Source organism: Apteryx rowi, unplaced genomic scaffold (genome assembly GCF_003343035.1).
Source record: "Apteryx rowi isolate R43461 unplaced genomic scaffold, aptRow1 scaffold_59, whole genome shotgun sequence".
Lineage (NCBI taxonomy): Eukaryota > Metazoa > Chordata > Aves > Apterygiformes > Apterygidae > Apteryx > Apteryx rowi.
This window is the reverse complement of record NW_020450860.1, coordinates 2,484,527-2,502,392: the sequence shown is the minus strand read 5'-3', so window position 1 is coordinate 2,502,392 and position 17,866 is coordinate 2,484,527. Positions and strand designations below refer to the sequence as shown.

The window sequence follows — 17,866 nt, the reverse complement described above, 5'->3', positions numbered from 1 at the left end:
AACCCTGGCGAGCCAGTACAGCCAGGGGAGAAGGGGCTCAAGTCTTCTCCGCATGCCAAACTGCAGCTCTGATCAGACCATCTTTGTTCTGGGGGACGACAAACAGCACAACTTAATTTTAGTTCCCGGGAAGGATTTCAGCATGAAGTCGGAGAAACTCTCCTCCCGGAGCGAGTTGGAGGTGGCCATCCCCAGGAGCACCGCAGGCTCGTGGTGCTCTTCAGTCACAGCGCTGGCCAAGAGCACAGGCTAGAAAACACGATGCTTTCCCCAGACCAACAAGGAGAAATTACAGAAATCTAATGCCGAGCAGAACCTTTCCAGAGTTTTCCCATGTGAAGTTTGCAGCTTGGTTCAATATGTTAGTGCCTAATGAAGGTTTCCCCCATATACTCTACAGGGTATAATCATTCTCCTCCTAATGAGGAAGTGTTAATGGCATATTAATGCTGACAACAACTAAGTGTGGAGAACAAGAGATGAACATACTCCAAAATTCATCTATTTTTTAACAAAGGAATTCATCTTCCAGCTAAGCAAGCACCAGACGAGCAGGAGCCTGTAGCTCCCACTTCCAGGGAGCGACGCTGCAAGGCTTGGTGCCTCTGGCTGCCTCGGTGGGGCCTGGAGCAGCCCCTAACCCCGAGGACCTCAGCCACAAAGCCTGGCAGACGGGCTGCAGGAGAGGTACCTGCGCCTTCATCTCTCTCATTAACCTCACTCCTGCTATAAGCCCATACATAGGGAAGGATCTTCACCAAAATACAGTGTTCCTCCCAAGAAYGGGACACAGCCACAGTGTTGGGGGGTAAGGAAGAAACAGGAAAGGCCAGGAACTGTTTGCAAATTTTTCAAAAGGTATTTTCCTGGGCAGGCAGGTTTMGATTTTATTTTTAAATCAACAGCCATGCAAACTTGATTACTAAATGTCACTGAAGCTGGGTCCATGCCAAAACATCCAGATGTGAATCTGAATATGAAAAGTTCAGGACTGAGCAGGTGACTGGAGCTACAGAGGACGGGCACCAAACCAGGATGAGGATTAGAGCATCCCAGCGCATCTGGGCGCAGGGTTTGCTCTTGGTCTGTGTCAAAAGATAGGCAGAAGCGCAATTTTCATTTGTATTCATAGGTGTTGAAAATAGCACTCAGCAACACCGAAACACCAGCCTGGTTATTTTCCACCAGACTATCCAGCATACCAGGATGTACACACATCGCCTGTACATCCCATCGCCTTATACATCCCAGTGCAAAACGGAGCCGGCTCCCCAAAGGTAGCACTAACCCACTCCCCTGGTGTGCTGCCCACCGCCAAGCACTGCAGTGAGATGCAAAAGTCTCATCCGGTAATTGTTAAGTTCCTGTATGCTCACACCAGCACATACATTTAGATTTCCAGATCAATAATCAATGCCAGAATCAATAACAAGGAATTCAGCTACATTATAAAAACAGTAAAATCAGCCAATATTGAGAAATGACTATCGAGTCCTGTGTTTTCTGTACTCATTTAGTCTAATAATGGTGAATGATATTTTCCCGAGTACATTATTCAGCAATAAAAAAGCAGAAATATTTGATCTCTTTCTAACCTTTATGATTCTAAGCAATCTTTTTGACCCAGATTGAATGAGGCAACATCTGTAGAGCCTTTCACAAAATTGTACTCAGCATGCACTATTGTAGATCCACTGCCAAAGATAAATGTTATTATTTTAAAACCATCATCCTACTAATAGATGAGCAAACGCACTGCATTAGCATAGCCTGCAGATCTCTAGCACTGGTGAGAAAATGCCAGAGGGTTTTAGCTTAATGGAATTTTACATACCTGACTTAGTATGGGTTAATGCAATCCACCAACACAGGAATTTTAAAACCTGCCCTGTGGCATACACCTGCCATTACAAAAGATGGTATAATCCGACAAGCTCAAGATCCCCGTGAGAATGATGAAGGATTCATGTCCAGATCTCTTGTGGCCATCAGGACGTTGAGACAAAGACCTCGTCTGTGCAGCTCCGGCATGCAGAAGCCAGCCACCATTTCCATACAGTATTTATTGGATTTAATGAGGAAGAGTTGTTGGGGGGGTTTTGCTTGCAGCGTACTGAGCATTTCCATCAGAGGATATATGATAAGCCATCAAGGATATGAAGCATAATAAATGTAACGCACGTTTTCCCACTGCAGCATTAGCACTCGCTGCACTAGCAGCCTTCGCTAACCTAACGAGGAGACAAGAACTAACTGTAATTCTGTGTTAAACAGGGAGTCACTTCAAGGCTAAGTAATAATCACTTGTCCGGCTGACATAAGCCATTACTTTGTTCCAAATTTAGGCTAGAAACTAGACTGAGGTACTGAAGTAATGATACTGCAGTCTTTCCTCTGGCAAATCTTCCAACCAGTGACACTGGCAAGCTTTACCCAAACAGGAACAGTGAAATTAGGCCCCCGACGCCCCTGGAGCCATCAGAGGCCTCCGTCTCTCCTGCTGAACCCGGAAAGTCGCTCCTGAGGGCAACGGGCRTTTGGGCTAGGAGGGACCCCAGGCGAAAGCCGTGTTCACTAGCTGCTACCGCTGCCAGGTCTACAGAGGTAGCGCTTTTCGCACAGCACCCCATTCATCGCAAATTCAGAGCACACTCTAATTTAAATTATAATTACACTTATAAGTACACAGATTACAACTATTTATGCTACAAATAAGACCATCCTGTATTTTAATTAACAAAAAATGATTGGAACTCAACTATAGCCTCTACTGGGAACAATATCTAATCATTTATTTAAGCAGAGGCCACGCACAGCCCCCCACGCAACCTGGCTGGGAAGCAGACGCGCGCGCAGCTCCGGGTTTGCCCCCGACGCGCGTTCCCGCGCCAGGAGAGAGCGGCCGCGCGCGGGCAGCCAGCGAGACGGGCACGCGCGGGGCAGCCGGGACGAGAAGCGTCTCAGGGAAGGCGGGAAGGAAGAAGAAAGAGAGGAAGGGAAAAGCACTTCTGCAGCCGAGACGCCCCACTTTATTCAAGGCACCTCAGCCCCAAAACGACCCTGACAAGCTGGAGCTCTTTGGGCCCAGGGAGGAGCTGGGCTGCAACCTTCTATTCCGGACTAAGGGGCAAAGTGAATCACCAAACATTAAAAATAATTGGGCTTTATCATTTGCCTCCCAGTGAAGTCGGCGAGGTTTCAGCTAGGTTAGCCCGAAAGGGCAGACTGAGGAGCGGTGCAGTGAATTCGCAGACAGAAAAATGTAGGCTGAACGTCAAGAAATATCAGAGGGACGAAAATCACTGCAAACCATCGCCTGTGCAATTGTGAAATAATTTCCGAGAAGAGGTGGAGGCCTCATCGCTGGAGAGATTTAAAATTGTCTTCCAGAAAACTCCTGAAGGCTGAGTCTGGAGGAAAAAAAAGCGCTGCAGAGGCAGGAAGGTGGGTGGGAGGAGGAACGGTCCTACAAAGTCTCTGCTGTTTCCAGCGGGTGGGAATTCAGGCAAGGCGCAGCGTTGCCTCGCTAACCGCAGGAGCCCGTTAAGTGCAGGAGAGCTGTCGGCGTTGCAGGCTCTGAGGGTCCGGCTGCGGCAGGGAGCAGAGCACCGGCGTCCCGAAAAGGGGCCGGGAAGGAGGAGCATCCTTGGACAGCTCCCAGCCCCGAAGCTGCCGCCTGGAGGGGTTTCGGGTACCAGCGGCCGCGGGGAGCCCCCAGCCCACCTGCCCCTTCCCAGCTGCCGGGAGCCCTGCTCCGACGTGCCCCAAAAATGCACGTTTGATTGCAAAGTCCCCTTTCCGYGAACCTTGCAAATCACGGCCTCCAGCAGACTCAGCAGCGGAGAGAAAGGGAAATAAAAGCCCTGCAGGGCAACTCTTTGGAGAAGAGACTCACTTTGTGTTAGGTTTTCAGCCCATCAAAGCCGGGGCCAAAGTCAGGAGAGAGGAGCCTGCAAGGGCACCTGGCTGAGGATTTCCTCCGACTCAAGCCCTCAGGAAGGGCTGCAGGAGASGGCAGCAAGAAAATATTGCTCTTCCAAGAACCCGAGCAGATGTGCATAAGGTTATTCAAAGGAGATGTGCGCTTGGCCTTAAACATTCCTGTGCACGCAGTCTGTGCTTCATGCAAAAGAAATCACATAAACAAACCACAGAGCTCATACTGCTTGCTACAGGAGCTAGTTCAGAAATTACTATACAAAGGGCTGCATATTGGGTGTTAAGCCCATCCTTTGGATGATATTTAAAAAAATTACCTAAAACCTTTCCTAATTTAAGTGAAACTTCTTATCTGCCCTTTAAATAGTCACTTACACTAGCGAACTTCATAGACTCAGTGAGCAAGAGTCGGGACATACGCACCAGAAATTCAAATTTACCGAAAGCAAAACTAAACAAGCCTGTGTACTTTCAGTAAAACCAAACCATAAAACATAAACAAATAGTGTAAGAGCAAGTGAGAAGCGATATAGTAATATATAGTTATATGTGATACAGGAATTATATATTTATATAATTATATATACATATGATATATGCTGTGTTATATAAACACTTATTATATAAGTAAATAACATAACGCATAATACATCGTGATATAATCATCTCTGTCTCGAGCACCCTAGGTCTCAACATCAGGGAAAAGGGAAAGGTGCCCGGCCTGCCCCGCGTCGGCACGGGACACGAGGGAGAGCAGCGGCCCCGGCGAGGGGATCGCGGCCCTGCACCGTCAGCGCCGAAGCCGGGCAGCGCCGAAGYGAACGCGCGCCTACGACACGGCGCGGCGAGCGCGGCCGTCGGGGCGAGACGCTGTCAAACACGAGCGGGAGCCGGGGTGTTTATCTCTGTTGCAAGGTATTCAGATGAATTTTTCAAAACGGAGAGCTCGAAGCGACTGCATTAGAAGATGTATAATTTGGCTGGACTGACCTCGGAACGGAATAAAAAGCTGCTTATTTCCATAATGCTGGCCTCCACCGTTCGCAAAGGTCGCCGAACGAACGGCGATACACAAAACAGCTCGGGAACGGTTAAGCTCAGGGAGACTCCGTGACTTGCAATTACACGGCCATTTGCATATGCAGATATTTTGAGGGAGGATGAAGAGTTCTCGAGAGGTTTTGGGTTCTCCACGCCACCGGAGCCTCCCGGCGCCGGCGAGCGAGGGGGAGCGGGCAGCGGGCTGGCACCCTCCCAAAATTCACGCAGGCCTTCTCTCCGCACCGGCAGCCGGCTGCGAGGATTTTGGAAAGGGCAGAGCTTTTCCCTTGTTTCGCAGTTAAACCCAGTTATCCCTTTGTTACTTTTAAAACCACGGGGGGGGGGGGGGGAAGCGTCATTATCCAGTCCTGAAAACATCACTTGTCTTTGCCGGGCTCCCGGAGAAGAAAGACTGCCATTAGCTGCAAAACAGAGATGCGCCCTCGCAGAAACGAAGACGCACTAATTAGAGACGTGACCTGTGCTTACACATCGCCGTGCAAATCCGAGACCAAAAAAGTGCTGAGTTACAGTGACCTCCCAAGGAGAAAACAAGACTGGCAACATTTTCTGTGAAGTCAATCTTCYGACTAGTTGCACATCATTGCTGATAATGCTTTAATTATTATCTCCACTTAAAATACGCCTTACTTCAACAGTCTGGCACATCTCAGCACCACAAAACTTTCTCCGTGTTGGAAATTATCTATTTTTTTTTAGTTCTCCACCCAGTATTACTCACGAGCAAGCCAAGTCCTCTCCAATCATGACGCCTCCCTAGCGCTACACTGAAGCGAGGCCCTTCACTTATAAATGGCAGGGTTTATAACAAATTGTCTGTTATACCAGACAGAAACTGATTTCCTCAAACCGAGCATATTAAAGCAAGTACATTCATTCTGGTTGTAACACACGAAATGGGATTATAACAGACACTTTGGGGCTTTTTAAGGCTAGCCGAGGAGAGGAGGATAAGCTGAAGGGAAAGGAAGAACTGACAAGCAGAGAGATGACAGAGGAAGGGGAACAGCCATGCTGATTTCATTCCTTACAAAACAAAAATCTTGGCGTGTTGCGGCAATGTGCTTTAGTTAACACCGCAAGATAGCCCGCGCCAAAGCCGCCGGCAAGGAAGATTGCTCTATTGTGCTTGGAAACCCATTTCCCAGGGCGAGGAGAACACTTTCCAGGTAGCGAAAAGCGTATCGACAGCCACCGGGGCCTTATCCTGCCGCTGTTGCTCACTCCAGCGATCCCCGCTGCTATGAGAAGCCCCAACGAAATCAGTGTGAGCAAGGATTATTCGTGAGTGCATCGCGGCCGGAGGATTAGACCCGGATTATCACTAAACCCCGTAATTCCTAATCCCATTGCCAGTGGCCGCAATCGCGGCACGATGCGGCTCCYGGCACGGGGCGAGACCCCGGGCGGCACCACCGAAACCGGGGGATATCGGGGCACCCCGACCTGCGCCCGGCCCCGCGGGAGGCCGCGCTGGTGCCCTGCTCCCACCTGGCAGCCCGGTCCCAAACGCTGCCCAGTGGCCCTGAAGTCCTCCACGTCCAACCTTCTCCCTCGAGATTTTAAACCAGCATCAAAGCAAGGCTGTAACTCGTTTGCAGCTCTAAAACACCCAATTTGCCAGCAATTATAGCAACGCTGCCGTGTCTCTTACCTTCTTCTGCCGTGACGCACCACCTGGAGCAAGACCAAAGCAAGCCAGCCCCGAACCTCAGTCTTCCTTCCACGACTGAACACGCGACGTCTCAAACACCCCTTGCCCGCTCTGACCCTCGCGGCAGGGTGCACCAGGCGTCAGCACCGCTTCCCGCAGCAGTGCACGCCAGGGCAGAAACCCGAGCTAAAACTGCCCTCAGCAGCGCAGGGGCAGCCACGGCGCGCCCACCGCTGTCTTTTAAAAGCACGAAGTCAACACCTAGGCATGCAGCGGCTACCCACAGGCAGCGACTCTGCGTGCAGGCGGCATCCCCCGGATCCTAAAACCTTCCCCGCGCAGACTGGTTTCCACRCCGCCCCAACGCAACAGGCATTTTTAGCAAGGAAGCTGCTTAACGGCTCCTCTTAATTTTGATTTTTAATCTCCCGGTACAACTTCCAGTAATCTACATGCAAAACCTGACAGGGAGCCCTTTTGGTTTCAAAGCTGACTTCTGCTCCGGCTCAGCAGGAGGAAAGAAAAGCACTCAGCAGCAGCAGCAAAAAAGTCTGACCGGCGATGCCCTTTCGGCTCTAACATGTCCCACTCTCCCTCCTGCAAAACAAGGCGAAAATACTAAACGGGGCCAGACCCGCGCTGTCAGCCGCGCTCAGGAGAGGCGCTCGCAAACGCTCCGTGCCATCGCCGCCCGCAGCCAAAATCACGCCGAAACGCCGGGTCCGGAGGCCCCGCCGCCGAAGCGGGGAGGTCCTGGGGATGGCAGGGAACTGGCCAAAACGAAGCAGGGTCAGGAATCACACCGGAAAAATCCGCCCCCCCCCACCTCCCCAATGCTCTCCTCCTGGCCCCGCGCCCCGGCAGGAGCGCTGCCGGCAGCGAGAGCCGGCCCGCRCGGGAGGAGAAGCTGCCCCAGGATCGTCTCTCCAACAACCTTCCGGATCAAACCGAAATCCCTGCAGGTGCTGCTGCTTAATCCCGCCTGGATCAGCAGCGCAAGGTGGGCAGCAGGCGCGAATGCAATCACACCCAGCCGGTGCAGAGACCTGCCACCGCTCGTGACGCCGCGGCGGCGCGCGCAGAGACGTCTCCTGAAGAGCCGCTCTCTCCGCAAACAACTCCTCCTCGGGGACTTTTATTTCAAGGTTCCTGACTGTTAAAGTAAATGAGCCTCACGTTAAAGACCAGCTACACATCAAGCCAATGCGGAGCCCCCGTCTGCGAGGACGGCGCTCGTTTTCAGAGGCAATCACTTACTTGCAGGCACAAACCTCATATGCTAACTGACACCGAAAGCTGCATGTTTACCTCCTTATTTTATCCTTTATCCACCGACGCCTCGCCTTCCCATCAGCGCAATAAGGAGAAGTCACTTTGAGGAGGAGCATTAGCAATATCTCCTTGACACTGATATCTATTAGCTTTAGGTCTCCTACGGGAAATGGTGGAGCCCTCATCACTTGAGATACATCAAACCAGCCCAGGCGAAGTCCCAGCGAAGGCACTGCGGGGAACAGTTCTGCGCTGAGCGGGGAAGGTAATCGCATTCCCCCTTCCTGCAGGCTCTGAAAGCCCTGTGGTTGGGTAGGAAGTATTTTTATTAAATCATCTTCGCCTGGAGGTGTATCAATAACCTACYTGACAAACAGATAATTGCAGTGAACAGCAACTACTAATAAAACACCACACTGCCATGGATACACAGCAACGATGTTCCCCAGCGGAAGCACGAAGATTTTGGCAACCAGATTTGCGGGAAGCTCCTGGGAGACCCAGGCCAATCTCGGGAGCGTGGGCAGAAGGACACGTGCTCTCCCAAGCAGGTGCCTGCCCAGAGCAGCTGGTGACTCCGAGCCGGAAAGCTGGGATCGGAGATGGTGGCTCCGCAGCAGCAAGCCTCATCCATTTCTCTCGTGGATAGTCCTYGTGCCACCAGTTGCAGGACGGGGTGTTACTCCGACTGGGGCACCAGGTCGCCTGCCTGATCCGTGGGGGCCGCCTGGATTTTTAAGCTTTTCCTGAAACCAGCTGAATCCAGAACAGCGGCCTGAAAACTTCCCTTTTAACACTTGGAACACAAAAAAACAAAGCAACAAAAAAACCCTTCCCTAAAACAAACTTCCAAGCCGCTTCCAGTTGGGATGTCTCCTGTCCTTGCCCTGACGCTGCCCTTTGGTACAAAAAGGTCTCTAGGGACTAAGCAGACCGGCCCGGCTGCACCACACGCAGAGACCCCGGCGCAGCAAGGAGCGCGGCGATCGGAGGGGCCATGTCCGCAGGCCGGGGTGCTCCGGCCGCGCGGCTCCGTCCTCGCCCTGCCACGGGCTTCGCTCCGGTCCCCCCCAGCAGCGGGACAGAGGGGACTTGGCTGCCGCGGGGGCGGTGGGGAGGGTTTTGCACCCCCGYGGGCACCGGGCGCTGACTGCTCGCTGGCTGAGCGCACCTCGCTCCAAACTTCGTCCCTAAATGTGCAGAGCCGGCGGCGCTGCCAGCACTGCAGCTGCAAGCATCTCCTTGGAGGGGACAAATTAGCAAACAAACAAAAGAGACGGCCCTGGCAGAGAGGTATCCGCGGGGCTGGAGGCCTGCCGCGCACGCGGGRACGGCTCCAAAACCCCGTGATGTCAGTGGAAAACCTCCCAGTTATCTAATGGGCTTTGGATGGGGCCCTCCGAGACCACCCACTGCTGGTCCTCTCAGCGGAACTGGAAAGCTTTTAGCTGCCCCTCCCGCGTGCTCGCTGCGCTGCTGAGAGAGCGGATTTGAAGCTGGCGCTCCAGGAGGCAAAACATGGCACTTGCTGCAACAGGCAAGTTTCCTCCACCAGGCCCTGGCTCAGTGCCGTGTACCACATCCTACCTGCAAGAAGCGGTGGGGGAAAGGGCAAGTCGGAGGTGCAGGGAAAGGCAAAGCCGTTCTCCTCCGCGCATGTCCTGGCCCCCGGCAAAGAAAGATGCACCAGGCCCTGGGGTTTTATTYGGAGAATGGCATCCAGCCGCACCCCCAGGCTTAACCGCTGCACCAGGGAGAAACGTGCGCCGAGATGCATTCTGCCTGCAACTGTCTATTAACTTTATCAGATGAGCTATGATGTTTCCGATGATCTTTCCTTCTTCCCCAGAACCGCAGACCTCCAGCTGCCTGCGCACGCTTCTAGTTAACGCCAGCGCGTGATGGATTTTACGACTGAATTTTGTCTGTAGCACTGAATCACAGGCTGACAGTGGTGCTCCACGGTGCGGTGCATGGAGATGGCAATGGAGCCCGCCACGGCACGGTGGTGCCCTTAAAAAGGCACCAGCCAACACCACTCCTGAGAGCCCTCTCCAAACAGCACAGTTCTCCAGGCCATAAAGGCAGGAATTAGTCACGGACCACTGCCCCCAGCACGCTAAAAGCTTTCACTCACACACAACCTTGAGATGTGTGATCTGAGCAGTAGGACACCCTGAACCCCAAAGGTCACTCGGCAAAGTGCGCTGGCAACTCTGAGCATCGGTGGGAATCCCCCAATAAATGAATGATGGATGGTGTTTCCACCTCCAGCCTGCCTGGGGCGGCAGTGCAAGGAACAAATGCCTTCGTTCACCGTTCTTCTGCCATGGCTGACGAGAGACAGCCTTGACCCAACCTGTTCAGATCCAGATTCCAATGCAGAGTCCCTGCCTCCTCCCGTCTTAATGGCTCTTGGAATGAGGAGATCCTACTCAGGTCTATGGCTGGATCCATTCCAGTAGAATATACAGGTTCTTATATCCAGGTCAATTCCATTCAGTTATTGCTAAGAAACTCTATTGCAGCTTTTCTACCAACACCAGAAGTTAAATTGAGCTTTAATTCTCTGGACCAGTGCTCTATTACTTGTGGTGTACCCTCCTAAATGCAAGTGGGCTCTCACCCCCCACAGCTACAGGCGGCTACGTTTGGTGTTGGCTCTGTGCTTGTGCACTGATGCAGAAGTTGCCTCCGTGCAGCATCTAAGTGGGTAACCTTGAAAATGCAAAGCCGTAAGAYGACAAGTCTGGAAATGCCAGGGCAGGAGAGACTGGAGACGCAGCCTGTGCAGAAGAAGGAAAAGTGCCCACGATCTGTCACGAAGATCCAGACAACCACCTCCTGATCGTCTGGTATTTAAAAGCTGCACCTCTTCTCTAAACTACCAGCACTTTCTACCTGGGAGCCCTTCAAAACTGAAGGCTCCCCGCCCTATGCAGACACCATTAAGTGACCTCTCAGGAGCTAACTCTCTAGTCTCAGCACAGCCTAAAATAGCAAAGTCCAGTGAGCATTTTGCCTGTACAAATACTGCAGGATCAGGCCCAACAGCATCAGCTGTTTCCGACAGCCCTGCAGACATTCACAGAGGGCCGGGCTCTGCTCTCCACAGCATAAGTATAAATCTGAAGCAGCTCCACTGCCTTCAATGGCATCGTTTTGCATTTACACCAGCACACTGAACACAAAACAGAGCACGCCATAAATATTTTAGCTGCTTTTTCAGCTTTGTTATTCTGTTCAAAGCAGGAAACATGACAAACCTTTGATTGTTTTGCTTAATACCAAGCAATAATTCAAAGAGAGACAAACAAGCAACATTAAATGATGCCTGTGATATACAGGAAAAGCTGATGAATGAAAAGAACCTGATGAGAACGGCATGGATCAGAGCTGCGCCTTCCCCTCCGGCCTGCAGCCACCGCACATCCCCTCCGCGCTGCTCAGCAGCACTCATCGCGCTGCAAGGCAAGGRGCAGCACTGGCCAGCCTGGGTACGGGGTCAGTGGCGCTAGGGCATCTTATATTCTCTATATTCCCAATGTGACCTGCTGCCTCCAGAGCAATGGCCACCAATGTTAAAAACATTTTTTAAATATTCCTGTGAAKTTAATGGTTGTCCAGGCTGCTCTTCCCTTGAGAGTCACCACACTCAAAATCCACTTATAAAGCAAACGAGTCCAGTCTCCTAGGAGCAGAGACACAGCCTGGCCTGGCATCGCTCGCCTGGGCACTTCTGATGATTTCTGCAGTGTCTGGTGGGTAAAACTGCCGCCCACAAGCAAGCGTCAGGACTGCCCCAGAATCTGAAAGAAGTGWTTAATTACTGTGCCCGTTTCTTCCACCAGAAAGCTGGATGTGGACGTATGCACACCTGCGCCCCTGGCTTTGCAGCCCATCTTCGCTGCACATAATCCACCACGCCCTCAGCACGGGGCGTCCGAGCCCTGTACAGGCGACGCACTGAAAACACCCCGCTTGCACGTTCAACAAGTTGCTTCTGCAACGCTTGAAGCCTGGATGAAGCAACGACACCACCAAACACGTACGCTACACTACAGTGCAAACACGAAGCTGCACGGCGCGTGCATTTATTATTGATGCCCCATGTAAGCAGATGCCACAAGGCCTGGAGGCCACCGCCTCGGCCCCGGCCCCGGCCCCGGCCCGGCCGCCCTCCCGCGCGCGGTTGCACACGACTGCCACGCGCGAGCGAGGAGGGCCTGGCGTGCCCCAGGGCTGCGTCCGTCCGCACTCACCTCCGGCAGCGGCATCCCGTTGATGATGAGGTCGGGCTGCTGGGGGGTCTGCCCCGTGAAGGTGTGGTGGTAGATGTGGTTGGAGCCAGCGTTCCTGCTGTTCTGGTTCTCCACGTTGAGGAAGGTGCTCTCCGACCGACGGCAGCCCAGCGGCAGGGTCTGCTGATGATAGTCAAAGTAGTTGAGGGATGACGTGAGCGAGGAGCAGCTCACAACGTTCATTTTATCCGTCTCTTCCACATCCCGTGGTACCAGACGGATATCGTTCTTGCTGATTTTCTTCTTCTTGCTCGATTTCTTTTGATGCCCATAGGAGTACTCTGCAATTCTGGGGGACAGAAGCAAAATGAATAGCTAAAAGCATCCCAAACTCTGCCTTGCTGCGTAAACATTAAGAGACCCAGAGGGCTTGGCCCCATCTCCACGTAGGCTTCTTAGTCATGCACATTACGTCATGTATTGGGTCTTGTGGCACTGTATGATCTTCAGCTTATTTTCATATGTATAATGTTTTCAGGTCAGACATGTAAAATAAAGGGAAGGGAAAATGCCTCTGTGTTTTGCTAGTGTTTTTAATTGCTGATATTTAGTTACTAGGAATAAAGTCCAGCCTGCAGAAGAGAAAGATGGAGGTGTTAAAATCCATGAACTGAAAAGGGTACCTGAATTCATTTCCATATGTAATAAGGATTTTAAAAGTGATTTAATTTGCTCCCCGTAATGAAAACTCAAAATGAATAGTGGATTTTTCCCCAGTTCATTTTCCATAGCAGTAAATAAAGCAAACCCAGAAGCAGTCCTAGCTGGCAAGCTCTATTCTATCACACTCCAAAGGCTGCTTGTTTATTAATGTTTTATCCAAATTGCTGGTATTTTGACTATCTCCTGATAATACCTGATAACCTGAAATCTTTTCTCCAACTGTCTCCTATTCCTCACTCCCCCACTACACCCCCCCCCTTCTGCTGGGAAATGCTTTCGCCTTCTAGAGAACCACTGTGTTTTGCAAAGAGAAATGATCCTTTTTGACCTTTTTTTTACTGCAAGCTTATTTTTCTCTGCCTTTCTTTCCCTCTTTGCTTCCCACCTGCCAAAAGAATCAACTGATTAAGTGCCTTGTTTGCCTTCTACAAAACACTGGAGGAAGAAAGTTACCATAAAACACTACCCCAGAAAATAATAAAAAATATGACTGCACCTTGCATTAACTCTGTATGCTCTGCTCGAAGTGACTGTGGCTCATTTTTCCATAGGGGCCAACACAACCATAACGAATGCCCCACAGAGGAATACGTGCATACACAGTGCTAGGCATCTCAGTATTTCCCAGGGAAACACACTGAATTGTACCACAGTCAGAAATATACATTTGAAAGTCCTGAGTCTGTTCCTCTTCTTATTATGATAGCAGCATTTAAAAAAGGGAAAAATCCAATAACTGCAACAGAAATAATAGGATGAATAAATAATACAGTTTATCTAGAAAAGCAAATATTGGACAAATACTCTTGTTCCAAAAAGCTAATTGCCTGAGCATGAAAATGCCACCCAGTCGAACAGCTCTCTCATATAACCTTATGTGCCTCATAAATTAACACATTTTATGAAGACTCTCCAGCAGATGTTGTTAAGAACCCTTAAAATAAGGAAACGGCAAGTCTAAATGCACACACACAACGCAGGGAGGGGGTGCCCGATGATCACAAACAGYGCTAAGCCTATCTATTACTTCTTTACCTCTGCAGCTGACTTCTGCTGATCAGATTCACACTGATAAGGGACCATGCATTCCCCTGAGTGTGTAAATAAATCAGAGGAACGCAGGGATTTCTGTTGTGCCAACAATCTTTATGCTGCTGACTGGTCTAACAATGCTTGATGAAGCTTTAATTGTTTTGTTTACCTAAATGTTTAAGTTTGGCAATGCGAGATCCCAATTATTTCCTGCAGGCATTCATTTTGCTGTCCTTTCTCTATTGACCAATTATTTAATTAAACTGCACTTCATTAATCCCTAAGCCATCGCACTAAACCTAGTGCTTATACGTATGCGTGAAGCTGTTAGGGGCATCACCACGATTTGATTTTTATACATTCAGATCCTATTCTTGTTTAATGGGCCAAGCTGGCAAGAAATCCAGTGTATTAGGTTTCGCTTAAAGCTAGACATCCCATAATACAGCACATCGCAGGCTTTATTTGCAGATGATTTTTCCCCATCAAGCAAAAAGGCTTATAAACGCACTTTATGTTGTAAAAATGGGGTGTAAAAACTGAACTCTCCGTCATTATTTCTGTGTAAATAAAACTTTAAAGACTGCACATCCTCCCGCACTACAGATTTGCCACAGGCGATCATACGTTTCAAAGGTAGAGCAAAATTAATTTCCATTCCTCCCATCTGAAATGACTCAGTGCTGAAGGAATGGAGAAGTCATGGCTATTTCACTAGTAACAGGATTAAACCATTTATGAGGCATTGCAGCTGCTCTTTTATGGCATCTGATTGATATTCATGTGTGGTTAGCATTTGTCTACTAACTTGTGTAACACAGAGAATAGTAAAAGAGAGACAATAATCGCAGGGCTGTTACATATTCAGGGGACTCAATTTCACATATTAGCCTTTCACAGCAGCTCCGGCCTCAGACGCAGCAGTGACCGACCCTCCTGCATTTCGGACCCGGCATCGCACATTCATCTAGGGCAAAAAAACGCCGCGCTGTAAAAATAATCGCCAAAACCCCCGCTACGAGCCAGCGCGGCCGTTGCATTTGCAGGCGCGTTGGACGCACTGGGGGAAAGCGATTTGCCGTCGCCCTTTATTTGGGGCCCCTCGTCATTTGTCACCAGGGGCCGCATCCGCGCCGCCGGGGCACAATAGGTCTTTTGAGAGGAGAGAAAAGGGCTGCGGGACCCGGCGGCGCTTGGCGACTCCTCGCCGAGCCGCGGCCGCTTGCGCGGCGCGTCCTCCCGCGGCCGCCGGGGCGGACCCACGCGCGAGCGGGTCCCGCGCGCAGGCAGCGCCCGCTGCGCTCCGCTCCGCTGCGCTGCGCTGCGCTCGGCGCCCGCCCGGGCTCGCCCGCGCCGCGGCCGCCGGCTCTCACCTGCGGGCCGGCAGCAGCGCGGCTGCCCCCCCCTCAGCCGCGGCGAGGATCCGCGCTGGGCAAGCGGCGGAATCATTTCTGTGAATACTTTCCCAAGTAAGAGGAAAAGGAAACAGCCATGCCGGCRTAAAAAACTGTTCGCACTGCTCCCGCTGCCGAGCATATAAAAATAACGTATGCTGCAACAGATTGCCGAACCCCAGAAGGAAGCCTATTTATTATTCAAGATGGATTTTTTTTTCCTTCTTCTTCTCCTAGATAAACAATTTTTTAAAGCTTCCAAGGAAATAYGCTGGGACCCTCACTTTTGTTCCTAAAGCAAATTTAACCGCTCTCCTACCCCCCACCTCCATGTGTATGACGGCAAATGGAAAAGTAACGGGGATTGCAAAAATCAAAGCACACGCTGCCGGGTACATAGAAATAAGGATGTCTTTACCTGCAGTTATAGGTCCTGATTTCCTTGTTATCCCTTTTGCACTTTACTGCCACGAAGATCATGGTGACAAAAAGAATGGCCGCAATAGACCCCAGGGCGATAATGAAAATCAGGGACAAGTTAACAGATCCTATGGACTCCTGGGCATCCAGGGCTGGAGAGAGGTATATCAAAATCAAGGCAGAAGCCGAGAGAGATGTTTTTCCATGGTCATGAGCCACCACAATCAGCTCATACGCTGTCTTTGCATTCTCCCCAAAGGCTCTGGTGGTCCTTATCTCTCCATTGACCTGGTCTATCTCAAAAAATCCTCTGTCTCCTTCGACCATTTCATAGGAAAGTCTGCCATTTTCACCCTCGTCGTAGTCATCTGCCTTGACCACTGTCACTAAGTAGCCAACCCCTGCGTTCCTGGGGATGTACACTTCGGCGGTCCCATTGACCAGTGGAGGGGCTGTGATCACGGGGGTGTTGTCATTGACATCCAGGACGATCACCCTGACAGTGGCATTGCTCTGCAGTGAGGGGTTACCCCCATCCTTTGCCAAGACCTTAAACTCAAAGGCCTTCGTCTGTTCATGATTGAAGGACCTCAGAGCATAGATATCCCCAGAATTGGGGTTGATGGAGACATAGGTGAAGACAGGCATGTCCCTGACTTGGGAGGGCACGATCTGATAGGAGACACTGCCGTTGAGGCCCAGGTCAGGGTCCCTCGCTGAGACGGAGAGGAGGTAGGCCCCCGGGGTGTTGTTCTCCTGCACRATGACCTGGTAATAGGGCTTGGAGAAGTGGGGATGGTTGTCATTCTCATCAGTGATCTTGACAGTGAAGGACTTGGTGGCCTGCAGGGAGGGAATGCCATTGTCCCTGGCCTGGATGGTGAGGTTGTACTGGTCCCTCTGCTCCCGGTCCAGACGCCCATCCACCAGGATGGTCGAGAAGCTCTCGTACTCCTGGAGCCGGAAAGGCACGTTGCCCAGGAGCTTGCACTGCACCCGGCCGTTGGCCCCGGAGTCGCGGTCTGAGACACGCACCAGGGCAATGACGTACCCTGGTGGGGCRTTCTCGCTCACCTCCACCAGCTCACTGTTGACGGAGAGCAGGTTAATGAGGGGAGGGTTGTCGTTGGCATCCTGGACACTGATGGTTACTTTGCAATGGGCAGGGATGGAGTTAGGCCCCAAGTCCTTGGCCTGCACATCCAGCTCATAGACATGACCTTCCTCATAGTCGATGGCACCACTGACTGTGATGAGGCCGCTCTGGGGGTCAATCTGGAAAAGCTCCCGGGCCCTCTCAGAGACGTAGCTATGGAAGGAGTAGAGCACCTGGCCATTGGTGCCCTCATCCGGGTCGGAGGCATTGAGGCGGATAACYGGTGTGCCCGGCGGAGAATTTTCAGGCACGCTGACGGTGTAGGCCGGCTCCTCGAAGAGCGGGTTGTTGTCATTGGAGTCAATGACACGGATGCTGAGCTCCACCGTACCGAAGTTGGGCGGGTCACCACCATCCAGCGCTGTGATCACGTAGCTGTAGTGGGACTGAGTCTCACGGTCCAGGCTCTTCTCCACCACCAGCTCGGCAAAGCGGGACCCATCACCCCGTGTTTTGGTCTCCAGTCCAAAGAGGTCGTTGGGCGTGATCTCATAGCTCTGCACGCCAAAGCTGCCCGAGTCTGGGTCATAGGCGCTCTCCAGGGGCACCCGTGTGCCGGGGCTGGCCGTCTCCGAGATCTCCAGCTCGATCTGGTCAGTGGGGAAGCTGGGCGCATTGTCATTGAGGTCCTTGATCTCCAGCTTGATCACGCAGATCTCCATGGAGCTGGACATCACCTCCAGCGAGATGACGCACTTGGGGCTCTGCCGGCACAGCAGGTCCCGGTCGATCTTCTGCTTGGTCACCAGCAGCCCCGAGCCGGGGCTGATGTCCACCAGGTGGGGGGCCGAGTTGGAGACCACCCGGAAGGCGGTGGGCTGCCGAGAGTCCAGCACGAAGCCGGCGTCCCGGGCGTCCTTGGCGACGTTGGCGATCACGGTGCCGGCCCGCTGCTCCTCCTCCACCGAGTACTTGAGGTTGATGAGGGCCCCGGCGCCGGCCCACAGCAAGGCGGCCCCCAGCAGCGCCGGGA

The 17,866-nt window shown here is 51.8% G+C and overlaps 1 protein-coding gene across 1 annotated transcript in view; it reads right to left on the bottom strand.

Annotated features, from left to right (window-relative positions):
• The window catches only part of PCDH19 (protocadherin 19), a gene marked incomplete at its 5' end in the record, with an annotated part of 67,716 nt that extends 49,855 nt beyond the window's left edge, over nucleotides 1-17,861 (bottom strand). Inside the window, 2 exons of the mRNA XM_026082726.1 lie at nucleotides 12,190-12,517; nucleotides 15,736-17,861. Coding sequence (XP_025938511.1) covers nucleotides 12,190-12,517; nucleotides 15,736-17,861 — 2,454 coding nt within the window. The remainder of the gene's footprint in view (nucleotides 1-12,189; nucleotides 12,518-15,735) is intronic.
• Between the last annotated feature and the right edge of the window lie 5 nt (nucleotides 17,862-17,866).